Source organism: Hemitrygon akajei, chromosome 11, assembly GCF_048418815.1.
Source record: "Hemitrygon akajei chromosome 11, sHemAka1.3, whole genome shotgun sequence".
In the NCBI taxonomy this organism is placed as follows: Eukaryota; Metazoa; Chordata; class Chondrichthyes; order Myliobatiformes; family Dasyatidae; genus Hemitrygon; species Hemitrygon akajei.
The window spans coordinates 57,123,691-57,136,426 of NC_133134.1; the positions used below are offsets into that span (position 1 = coordinate 57,123,691).

Consider the following 12,736-nt stretch of genomic DNA (forward strand, 5'->3'; position numbering starts at 1 on the left):
AGAGAACATGGGAGAATAAAAATAGATTAATTTAGGATTAGTGTAAAATGGGTAGTTAATGATTGATGCAGGCTCAATGAGCTGAAGCCTCCGTTTCTATACTCTTCATGTCTATGACAAGACAAAGTTAAGGAAGCTACAAATCACCCCATGGTCTACTGCAGCGATGGGAGCACAGAGGCAACCATTGCACAATTTGTGCCAATGGGGTTGAGACAAATAGTTCTCAAAGAAATTCATACTATTCCCAGTCAAGGTGGAATAGAGAAGATATATGGATGGTTGAGGTAATAAAAATGGTTATGGCATGATTTAAATGATAATGACATGGTGAGGCTGGAGTGTAGCAAATAAGACAAAAATCAAAGATTCAGGAAGGGAGTTTCAGGAAAGTAGAGCTGAAATTGAGTATTCACAAGAATGAAAGAAGTATCTTGGATAGGAGGAGGCAACATTTACAGAGGTGACTTATGATCATGCTTTTTTTGGGAGAGAGGAAATGATTAACAGACACAGTTTGTGAAGGAAGGAGAACCTAATAATAACAATTGTTTCTTTTCCCACCTTGTGTGCATCAGGTGGCATTTTAACCACTTCCTTAGCATTTATGAGGCTGGGTTGCTAGCTTGATGCTCAACCCAGCACAGATGGAAAGCATGCAAGGAGACAGCCGGATTCAAGCCCAGGACCACTTGCTAATGCCTCTACACCACCGGCCGACACAATAATAACAGTGGAAGGGTATAATTAGAAAAGGTAGATGCCTGCTCAATTTAGTTGAATTGAATCCTTAAAATTCAACAATATCTTTTATCAATTCCAAAATAACTTTGTCTATTGGTAAAAACTTGGTTATTTCTATTCGGGGTGCAACTTCAATTAGAGCAATATTCTGAAATGAATATTTAATTCACGTATTGGTTTTAACAATTCACAACATTGCCCGTTGCTGAAATAACACCACTCTTTCATACATTTGGCATTGGATGTTGAATCAGATTAATCAGAGAATATTTTACTGATGGTCTGAGAACTGTTGGCAAACCTGATTGAGATTCAGTTTGTTGCTCATAAAGGAAGCAGTAAGTGATAATTAAAGCTACATTTTTTGATTCACTGAATGCAGAAATCAAAAGAAATCCACAGATTTCTGAGATATTTTCTTTAAATTATAAAACTGAAGCATTTTCTGCATGGTCAGTTGAAAATAAAATATACAATGTACAAATCTAAAGAACTGCAGGAAATTCTCAATATTTAATAATCTAACATCACTAAGAATTGCATTTTATTACTATCATACTCTTTATAGAATATTTCTGTGTGCAAAAGTCATATTTCCTACGTAGCTACACCAAAAAGAACAAATGGACTCTAAATGGGTCACCCTGAGACAGATGTTTTGAACATGAATCTTTTAACTTTCTTTGTATTAAATATTGAAAGTTGGCATGTGTTACAGTCATATGTAGTTCCTTTAAAATGTTCTCCATAAGCTTTTGCTGGTAAAACACTAATTGTTGCAAAAATATTATAAGCCTGTAACTCATAATGAGCAACTGTGTGAATCTACTTGTACACATCAGCTCCATGTCTAGTGGATGCAACCAACAAAGATGGAACAAAGATGATAGACCTTATTTCGAAAAGAATAACATGATTATTTCTAAAGTTATTATATTTTTTTAAATATAGGTTAATGAAGAGAAAAGTATCTACCCCTTTAAAAAAGATACAAATATTCAGTGATTACAACACAAAGATACTTAAGTGAATGTGAAGCATCTTAATGTCGTGATTGGTGCTTTGTTGATATCAGCCCTATGTTTCTTCCAAAAGTAAAGACAAACAAATTTGTTTGACCATTTTTCATGTTCTTCCAAAATCAAAAACATTATGTTAACTATGTCAAACCATTGCTGAAGATTTTCATGTTTAAGAAAATGCCTTATGAAATCAACATGACCCTGTCCAAATTAGAAATGATCCAATGGGGCTCTAACAAAAGCAACATCCTATATTTAACCATCAGTGTACATATTAGAACCAGAAAGTTATGTTTGGGCTAATTATTCATTACTTCATTCCAGATTTAATGGCCCTGGTTTAGAGTGAGAGGAAGAAGTTTGTAGAGGATTTGAGGAAGATTTTTTTCCACCAGGAAGGTGGTGGCAATATGGAGCAGCTGAGGGGGTGGTGGACTCTGTGATTCTCACATTATTTAAGAAATATCTAGATACACATGAATTATTACCAAGGCATAGAAACTCACATACCAAATTGCAAATAGGATTAGTGTAAGTGTGTAATTGATGGTCATTGTGGACATGGTGGTCTAAAGAGACTGTTCCTATGTTGTACGAATATGCCTTCACTAATTATTATTCAACAAATCTATCAAATAATTCTACATGAACTAACTCTTTCTCTTAAAATTAGATGCACCAAAATACAGTAAAAAGCTTTGTTTTTAATCTTGACATTTGATCTGTACAAAAGTTAACATTGCTTAGTCAGAAATTATTCTGCATTCCTCTAACAGAAAACTAGTAATAACAGAATGGTTAAGTTACAATTGATTTCTCAAACTTTATACAGTAAACTGTTTGCAAAAAGAATTTGCCAAGAATATCTTTTTTTCAAAAACAAACATTTTTTTCCAAAAATAGAAGTAAAAATTAACATAAATCTTTTTACTCTTGCAAACATTAAGGCACAAATTAGCATTTAAATGGAAAACAAGTTTATATGCTCAGCATACAATTGAAATTGGAGGATAAAAGAAGGCATTAGACTACACTATTCATTGACAGCATTTGTTAATATGGGTTCAGATTTATTATAGTGGAGAATTAAAAGATTCACAGCTTGTTGGCTAAAATACATGGTCCCCAATAGTCTGAGTTGCCAAGGAACAAACTTTTGAAACTTTTGTTAGAAAACTTACCATTATATCCAGAAACTGTGATAAAAACTTGATTTCAAAGCATGTAACATATTTAGTAAGATATGGTTTTCACTTTGATTTAGAAAACAGTTGGCATGTCAATCAAAAAAACTACCTCCCAAACCCATGGGAAATAAGTCAACTGATTTATTTTACTTTAAGACACCATTTCCATTTCCACATAAATTCTTGATCCCAAAAGAGAAAGTCTTATTTTTTTATGCTTGAATTGTTCCAAGTAATAAAAAGTTAAAAATACATAAGATAAATACACACTTCAACAACTAAGTTTCAGAAACAACACGTTTCAAAAATGTAGATATCCTCAACACTTCTTTTCAGGAACTTAGAAAATAAACCAAACAGGGGAAGAATAAAGATTTATGGAATCTGATCTATTTTATTCAAAAGTACTTTGTCCTCACAGAGGATTTCAGAGGTTTTAATTTTTCTCCATCTTCATGCTGGAAATCAGCACAGACCAAATTCTTTGTGCTCCTTTTACAGAGAACCACGTCACAGATGGCGGTCATTGGTCAGATTTGGCATTTTTAGATCAGCAGGCACTTAAACTGGAATGGCACTGTGCTCTACTCGGTCAGTCTTTCATTAGTGCATAACGCCACGGAAGACTGGGTAAGTCTCAAGGGATCTTGAGATCACGTTTTTCCAAACCCACCCCCCCACCTAATATTTATCCTGGGAAATAACAACTTCCTATGGCCTGGTCAGGGTTGTGTAGACCGGCTGATCCCAGTTGGTTGGGCTGTGGGCTGGAGGAATGGACAGACTATTCAGGAGGGATGATGCATAAGGACGGCGAGATGAATGAAAATAAGGATACTGATAGATGGGTGATGGGTATCCAGAATAAGGGTTGTAGTAATTGGGGCCTTGGACATCAGAATAGTCACACTGGGAGCCAGAAAAGGCAGTAGCAGTAGCACTGACAGGACTGCAACCCTGGTTACTGTAGGAACTATAATCAGCTTGAGGTGAAGAGCTGTGGTGCTGGTCATTGTAGTGGCTTGGGCTCAGCTGTTCTGTCTTAATGTGCGGCCTATGCTGACTTGGTTCACTAGCGACTGATGAAGAGGATGATGAAGATGAGGCACTCTTATGATTCCAGATGACTTGGGCTGCGCTGCTCGTTAGGTAGGAAGCACTGTATGAGCCAGCTGTGTTCGGTCCATGGCTGTGGTCAGAGGAGAAGGGCACCGTGTGGCCATTCAGTGGTAGGTACTGGTCAAACTCATGGACGTCAAAGGTCTCCATGTTGTTGATGACCTCACTGCTCAGCTCACTGATGTCCACGTTGCTGAAGTCAATGTTCTGGCGGCCGTTCTCCGCTATGGAACGCCCCTCCCTCTTCAGCTCATGCTTCCCCACGTGGAGGTCAGTTTTGGGTGTGGTGGGTGGTGTTGGGGGCCCTTGTGCATGGCCTGGTTAAGAACAAAAGGACAGGCCTTTACTACAGAAGTCAGAAACAGAGCAAACAATTACACTACAGCCACAGGAGGTGAAGCCAGCTCTTAAAATCACACAAAGCAGAGGGAGGTCCCTGATCATTGAACCTGTCCTAGTCAGTCACTCCATCCTGACACTGCATTTCCACCAACTTCCCTTCCCAGTCTCTCTGAAATTCCCTTCAAAATTTGGTGCTGAAACTGATTTGTTATATATTTTTAAATATATACACACGACATAAAGTAGGTATGATGGTACATCTTTCTCTACCTGTGTCATAACATAAATTCAAAACATTAATCCAAACAGCACTCTGGTCTCCCCAAACAATGCACAGGTGAAGTATTTGACAGGCTGTCGCTGCTGGTGTCCACTGGTACCTGGGTGCTAGCCTGCTGCTGAAACTGTTCCCACTGTCCCTTGGGGTAGGCCGTTACAGAATGTGAAAGCAGTGGGAAAAATTACTCTCACTCTTTCACATTCCTCTGGTTACCTGGCCCTCCTGCCAATTGAAACTATTCATTTTATAAAACACATTATTGACTCTTCTTTTAACCTCCCCTGCTGTAAGGAAGACGATCTGGACGCTGCTACTCGCCCAGCAGAGCTCTTTGCCATCTGTTGAAAACTTTCAACAACTCTGTGAAATGGTTTAAACGCAACTAAAAACAATCAAGACCGTATTAACCGGTTTGTTTTGTGGACACATTAAAATAATTTGGACAGTCCAGATTATCTGTCTTTGACCCATGCTTGTCCCAAGGGCCGAATGCATCGTGTATTGAAAGCGTGTCCTTGCGGCCATATAAGAAAAGGAAGGAAGTTTAATGTCTTCAGAAGAAAATGAAAATAAAAGGGTGTTCGACAAGAATCATTAACTTCCTCTCCCTTTTTACGGATGTGACTGACCGTCCGAGTACCTGTAAAATTTTGTGATTTTATTTTATCGTGGATGAGAAGAAATATTATCTCTTTGTGGTAAACGGAACGGCGGAGGCTCCTTAACCCAACCCGATATTGTGGCCGGCTTGAATGATGATCAGACATTGTTATCTCTGGTAAAGTTGTATTATGACAAAACTAGGGGTTCTTCAGTACAAGTATGTGGACAGAATTAATGGTGTCCCGCCAGTAATCTAGTTAAGGTTCGGTTAACACAGAATGAACGGGGTGATTCCGCTCTGTCCCTCGCTTCCCACTCACAAGCGCCCTGCTCCTCACCTGCGTGCTCTGGCGGGTGGTGGCCGTCGGAGACTCCCCTCCCTGCCGACAGGCCGTCCTTGTACACCTGGCCGACAGCCAGCTGGCTCTGCTCAGCGCCCTGTTCGGAGTCGGGTGGCCCGTTCTTCACGCTCTTCCTGCGACGGGGCTGGTACTTGTAGTCGGGGTGGTCTTTCTTGTGCTGCACCCGCAGGCGTTCGGCCTCTTCCACAAAGGGACGCTTCTCACTCTCGCTCAGCAGGCTGTCAAAGGAAGACACAAGCAGTGGGGTCAGTGCGAGCCGTGGATGATCTCTGCGACGCCAGAGACCGCAGATGCCGGATTCGGGAGCGACGCACAACCTGCTGGAGGAACTCAGTAGGTCGAGCAGCATCTGTGAGAGGGAACAAACTGTCGACGTTTCGATCGAAACCCGACTTCAGGACTGCCCACAGGTGCTGCTCAACCTGCAGAGTTCCTCCAGCATACTGACTGTTGTTGGATTATCCCAATACCCCACCCTTTTCCTGGTATTCCCTGCGAGTACTTAATACCTGTCTGAAATGTTTCACTGAACAAAATCCAAATTAACCTCGAGTCTCCCCGTCACCTCGACTAATACTGGACAAACCAACGGTTTTGGACACAAAATCTGGAAACAGATTCACCCCTCCTCCCTAGATCACCTGCCCGGTCTTATCTGCGCCACTCAATTCTTACAATAAAAACACAAGCAACTGTATCTCTTGACAAATTCTACTTTTCCCCTTGCAGTCGCGTCGCGTTGAGAGTGAAAGGGAGCGGGTTCCGCTTCTGCTCTCCACCCATTTGCCCTGTTCGGACAGCAGCCGCGGGCAGCTGAACCTGACCGCAGATGCTGGAAATCCAGAGCAACGCACCACACCACACAAAATGCCGGGCCAACTCAGCGGGTCAGACGGCACCTATAGCTCTGGGAAGTATAGGCGGAAGAATGACTAACTAACCCCATAAACGGAAGCGTTCTCACTGCCCATTCAAGATAGACGCAGTCACCGAAAGTGCCATCGCGGGAATGAACACGAAGGAAGATTTGGATGAAATCAGGGCAATGTTATGAAACCAAAGGAGGGTTAGCCTAAAGTGCGGGTTACGCCGACAAATCGCTCACACCCTCGGCGCAGTGTCCCTGTGGAGAGGATCGCCCATAAAAATCTCCTTTAGTCTAAAAGTGCTACAATATGGCCGGGGCAGTTTCCCCTCGCGAAAGACTATCACTTCGATGACCCTGTGATGGTGGGGGGGGGCGGTGTTGGTAGGAAAAGGGGGGCAATGCTCTCCCAACGGGGTAATTCAGAGTGGGGAAGGTGCTTATGGAGATACTGCAATCTCGAGCAACAGTTCCACTGACCCGAGGAACCCAGTGAGTCGAGCAGCATCTGTGGCGAGAAAGGAATTTTTGGTGCCTCGGATCGAAACTCCTTCGATACGAAATAATTCATTTTCTCCCACAGATGCTGCTCGACCCGCTGCATTCCTCCAGCAGACAGAACGGTCACAGCTAATGGGCGCTGATCCTCAATTTGTGCTGACTCGCGTTTAGGTCGCCCCGATACCGCGGAAACACTCGCAGGGGAAGGTTCAAACCGGTCCGCTACCATGGGTAATCTGATTACGATGAAACCGGGTACAAGCCGACAGGCCATCCTTACCGCCAGAGCTTGCCCAGGGTTTTGCTGAGCTCAGCGTTGTGAAGATGCGGGTACTGGTCCGCCAGTTTGCGCCGGGCAGCCTGAGCCCACACCATGAAGGCGTTCATGGGTCTCTTCACGTGCGGCTTGTTTTTGGAAGTGCCGTTTATCCTCACGGGCATGGGCACCAGAGTCCAGTCGTAGCCCTTCAACACTTGACTGACCGCCTCTCGTATGCAGGCCGGGAAACGCTCGTCTTCTTCGCAGCCCAACTTCTTGCCGGCGACGGCGGCGGGCAGCGAGCGGCTGCAATCCTCTGGCTGAGGCTCGCCCTCGGACACCGAGCCCGGCGATCCCACCGACTCGCTGTCGGAGCCGCTGCAGGCTGGGCTGCAGCCCGCATCGGCCGCTCCCTGCCCGCGTTCCTCCGTCATGTTCAGCATCGACTTGGCAAACCGGTTCACCGCAGTCGCCAAGGGTGCATTGAAATTGCAAGAAACTCAAACGCAATGCAAGTTTCCAGATAATGGGAAATCAGAAGTTCAAGATAGCGCTCGTTTCTGAACTCGGAATTCCTATATTAAGGCCACGTGCTTCGGGATGGGGAATTAAATAAAGTATCGCCGGGAAGAGATACGTTGAACAGGGAGCCAGCGGGCGGCGGCCATGGAGACACAAAACTGCACTGTCAAATCGCCTTCGATACACGCCGGACGGCTGCTTAGGAAAACTTGGAAAAGAAACTTTTGTCAGAAGTTTGTTTACGGCTGCTATATCAGTCTCGGGCTGCGTCTCTCTGATTGGTCCGTGTGCGTCTCTGACGATTTGATTGGCTCCTCTTGTTAAAGAGGAGGGAATCACTCAAAGGGGCGATCCGTTTTTTTTTAAGTTGCAACGCTCCGAAATCTTTTTTAACTATTTAAATATTAAACGGCTGATCACCAGGAATATTCTGGCAAGATGGAAAACAATTTCCCCTTGTCGATTCACAAAGCATTTCAGTGCATATATATACCGCGGTTAACTTCTATTTTTCTCTGAACAAAAACCATGTTAAAATTGGCTGAAATCTCAATGGTTTAGCAGGCTTAAAAGATATATGAATATTTATGTTCCGAGGCATGTATGCTTTTATAACGTTAAATTGCAGTATGCATTTTCCACACTATGCGGCTCGCTTAGTTTCTCTTGTCTCCCAGTTGGCCAAACTTTAAAGCGAGTGAGCACACAGAAAGGCGTCTTTTATAAATCCGACATAACAGAAATGAACGAAGAATTATCATTATATCTGTGAACTGAACAATTGGGACCTGCTTGCTAAAGTAGTTATTTCATCTTTAAAAGGATTAAACGAAGTCTCAAAGTAAACTGTTGCTAACTTTCCGGCATGTCGATTGTTTCTTCTTTACATGGTAAGTAACTTGCACGCATCATAAGCCCTCTTCTCTCTCTCTCTCTCTCTCTCTCTCTCTCTCTCTCTCTCTCTCTCTCTCTCTCTCTCTCTCTCTCTCTCTCTCTCTCTCTCTCTCTCTCTCTCTCTCTCTCTCTCTCTCACTCACTCACTCACTCACTCACTCACTCTCTCGCTCACTCGCTCGCTCGCTCTCTCACTCACTCACTCACTCTCTCTCTCTCTCTCTCTCTCTCTCTCTCTCTCTCTCTCTCTCTCTCTCTCTCTCTCTCTCTCTCTCTCTCTCTCGCTCTCTCTCTTTCTCTTTCTCGCCTCTTCTGTTTCATGGTTCACTGCAGCGTTTAAACCTGCATTAAATGCTTTACCCGGGGTAAACAAGGATCCTTTGTGGTTGATACTGGTGTTACCAGTTGGGAGAGTTGTCTCGGTGTGTAACCATTGAATCGTTATATCCTGCTTCCACGCATTTACTGAACACTAGGCAGTACTGCCCAAAGCGTGAGACTTCGTTGTAACCAAACTCTGATTGTAATATATTTATTGACCTACGCCATGTAGTTTAGTGATTCAGTAATCTGTTACAAAATTATTAACGTTCTCCATTGTGAATGTAAGCAGGTTTTTTTGGTTTTCAGTTATCATTCGGATATCATGTAAATATTTCAATACTCGGACTGTTTTCTAGATTGGAGCCTTTATGAAGTTAGCATCAAAGTGTTCTGTTAGATAAGTATATTTGAAGCTTGGTTTATCAAGACGCTTCTATTTGTGCTATTTCAAGTTAATTTCCGAAGAGCTGATGTCAACTGATTCCCTCTATAGTTTATTTTTCTTCATTTCTGACCCTGTCTCTTGCCATATCGCCCATAGAGGTTACAATCAGAAACGTTATACATGTATGAACACTGCAAATTAATGTCTTCTGCAGACTTTGACCATAAGCTTAAACAAGCGGGGAGATCATCACAATTTATATGGATCACTCCCTAAACATGTGTCCAGTAGTTCGACTAAAACTTATATTTGGGGGGGGGGGTTGAATTCTTTCGTTATTTTACGCTACTTTCCTGGAATACCTACTATTTCTTATTTTTATTCTTTTTGCTGTAGAATGGAGTAGAGGGTACGATATGTGATCTAGAAATCGTGCGTTGTTTATTTTAAACAGAGGACCTCGGGGGTAGCTTGAACGTTATTAATTGCTGAGCGTTTTACAAGCATATAAACGAAACCATTTAATAGTGTAATTTATAATGCTGATGTCAATGTTAAACATTTTAATACAAAGCTTATGCATAATGTATTACTCTATAAACATGCTTCTGAAAATATATGGACCAAATTAATGTGCAATTTTATTATTAAAATCATCAACAATTACTGTCACTCTCGTTACCTCAGATTGGTTCTGACGGTATATGGAAGGAGTGTCGCCGTAAGAAGTCCTTTAAAAGAGGATCGATCAAAAAGAAGAAAACATAACCGTCCATTGGATTTAGCAAACGACTTTGTTCAGTGCTGAAAATAACGATCAGTTGGTGATCGATTCCTGTCTGGCTCCTTTTTAATCGAGTTTAATTAATCTTCGTGACGAGTGCCTAATGCATTCTAAGAGAGCCTGCTTATCTGCGGTATTGTGCTTAAGAAAAACTTGCGAAGTCGATACAGTATAAACTTTTGTATCAAAGACATATCAAGCTACTGGAATTCGTGGACTGTTTGATTGCTGAAAGATGTGGACAATGTGCCGCTTTTCCCGAACTGAATTATAAACCAAATTAACACCGCCTTTGGGACGTTTGCTCGAATACACAAGCGTTCTGCGAAAATGGGATTTGATCTGGATTGATACTGAATGCATTCAGTCAGGTTTTATTTAAGAGAAACCGGATCAATTACGAAAGACAACCGAAGTGCAAAAGTCATTGTCTTAACTTTCCAGTTATAGCCTGGTTTGATTATTAATGTTTCCACAAGATGGGAATGGGGAGACTGTCGATGAATCAAAACATCGGGATAAACAGGAGCGAAGCTGTGTCGCTGCCGCTAGGTTGTGGGGTGAAACTCGTTCAATTTTCCAGCTAGGTCAGACTGCAGGATATATCAGGAAATCCAGACCGCTGTACAAAACAAACGCTCCAAGTGCTCTTAATTGATCTGGGATGAGTCCGAGGCGGTTTATGATAAAGTCGTGAGGGTTCATGACTGCATTAGGAGTCAGCTTTTAATTGAGGATTGAGTGGGCCTGGACGCCTCGTACATCCCCTGCTTTCTTCACTGTTCAGCTGTGGGTGGCTTATGGTTCAGCATTTTCCTTTTGATTCACTTTCCGGTTTAATATCAACGGTGTAGTGATAACTTATTCTGGTTTGATTAACGATCTTGTCAACAAACTCAGATCTATGTTTCCGCACTTAGAGTCAATTATCAACACTCGAGTTTCCTGGTCACACGGTGCAAGTGCTTCGGCGGCATCGCACTGGAACGCCTGCAGAGGCCTGTGGTACGTTTTGACCTTCATATCCATCTTAGTTATACCTTTGTGCCCGGCAGACGATGATGTCAGTGCTAAAGACCTCGAGTCAATTAACAGGAAAGTACATATCCAGAGTTGAAAGGAATTATACGGACGTTCTGTTTTGTACTTTTTGCAAAATAGAGTTTGTGCTGTCTTATACAAATTAGCGATAAGCATCCAGTTATGAATTAATAGAAACTAATGCGATTTTATTATCCTAATTAGATTCCAGTCGGAATATTCGCGTTTCTTCCGCCCAGCACGCAGAATATCAGAGCGCACAGACTGCATATCATCTGATCCTCACTGTACACTGAGTAACAGCAGCACAGGGCAAACCTCTTTAAGGAAAATATTACCTGACTCCTGCTACATATAACCAGGTTTTTATCGTCGTATACTTGATATCGAAAAGTAAATATCTATATAAATCAATCAAATACTATATACAATTGATGTCCAACTTACGTCAAGATTGGTTATGTTCTTAATAGTATGATTATAGTAATTAACAGTCACTATTAGACACCTACTTTGTACTTCTGTGAAGTAAAAAAAATAGTATTAACATTTACTTTTTTTGCATTTTGGAAATAAACAAACGACCCTGGTGAAAACAACGAAATGGCTCTCTGTCGGTCATTGCTTCAAGTTGCTATGGGAATTATAATCGCCAAGAAGCTTCTCTACCTTGTTGCTTTAAAAAAGTATTACGCGCGTGTTAAAGGTTTAACTTTTCTCTTTCGAGGAGAAAAATGTACAAACATCAGATAAGTTGTGAGATTTCATTTCGTCTTTTGAATGGAGTACGGTTGACCCTAACCTACTGCGGTATGAATTAACTTCGTTTTTTATTAAGGAATAGGCATCCAGGCGTTTGTAAACAGGTGTGAATTTCTCTGAAATAACTAGCTAAGTTGCAGATACAATATTCGTTGTTTCCTAACTCTGAGTTTGTAGTTATTGAGTGCGGACCTCTGGTGAAGGACTCTCCGACAAACGGGGATCCCTGGCTATAAGGACCCCAGAGCTCCTAATAATGAATTGCGGGCAATTTCGCGTGAATGATACCCAATTCATTGAAACACTATATTTTGCATTAAGTGTTCGAGACTCTAAGCACCTTCAAGTCCATGCCCCTCGCAGTATGTTCCATCAATTCTATTGTGGTCCTCGAGATGATTAGTTTGGACTATTTCAGATATCGATGTCTGTTCACTATCTGAAGTTAATCAATAATACTCACATTTTTGTTACTGAAGAGCTTCAGAAAAGGACGTTTTGCCGAACGAAAGACACTCAATACAACTCTTTTTGTCAGCAATACATTGTTTATTCACATATATTGACATTTTTACAGATGCACCATATTTTCTTAGTATCAGAATCAGGATGTTATTAGAGCAGCCTAGTTATTAATAAAAAAACTCCGAGTGTATACAATTATTAGACGATTTTAATGTTTATGAACATATAAACATGGACGGTGAACGCTGTCTTACCCTGTATTAAGTTTTGTACAG

At 41.7% G+C, this 12,736-nt stretch overlaps 1 protein-coding gene and 1 long non-coding RNA gene across 2 annotated transcripts; one reads left to right on the forward strand and one right to left on the reverse strand.

Moving 5' to 3' along the window:
* Positions 1-2,450: 2,450 nt before the first annotated feature.
* LOC140735647 (transcription factor SOX-8-like) lies at positions 2,451-8,018 on the reverse strand. The gene is made up of 3 exons (XM_073060942.1): positions 7,306-8,018; positions 5,636-5,877; positions 2,451-4,389 (listed from the first exon to the last, which is right to left on the reverse strand). The coding sequence occupies exons 1-3, from the start codon at positions 7,725-7,727 to the stop codon at positions 3,665-3,667; spliced, it is 1,389 nt and encodes a 462-aa protein (XP_072917043.1). The 5' UTR covers positions 7,728-8,018; the 3' UTR covers positions 2,451-3,664.
* A 34-nt stretch (positions 8,019-8,052) lies between these two features.
* On the forward strand, positions 8,053-11,820 carry LOC140735649 (uncharacterized). Its single transcript, XR_012100788.1, has 3 exons — positions 8,053-8,696; positions 10,097-11,198; positions 11,439-11,820. It is a non-coding gene; the product is annotated as an uncharacterized lncRNA (long non-coding RNA).
* Positions 11,821-12,736: the final 916 nt, after the last annotated feature.

Bases quoted from the DNA above. Each gene is read 5' to 3' on its own strand.
- LOC140735647 (XM_073060942.1), bottom strand. From the start codon at position 7,727: ATGCTGAACATGACGGAGGAACGCGGGCAGGGAGCGGCCGATGCGGGC. The intron at 5,878-7,305 runs GTAAGGATGGCC...TTCCTTTGACAG, and splicing joins ACCCTGGGCAAGCTCTGGCG to CCTGCTGAGCGAGAGTGAGA. The intron at 4,390-5,635 runs GTGAGGAGCAGG...GTTCTTAACCAG, and splicing joins CCACCCGCCAGAGCACGCAG to GCCATGCACAAGGGCCCCCA.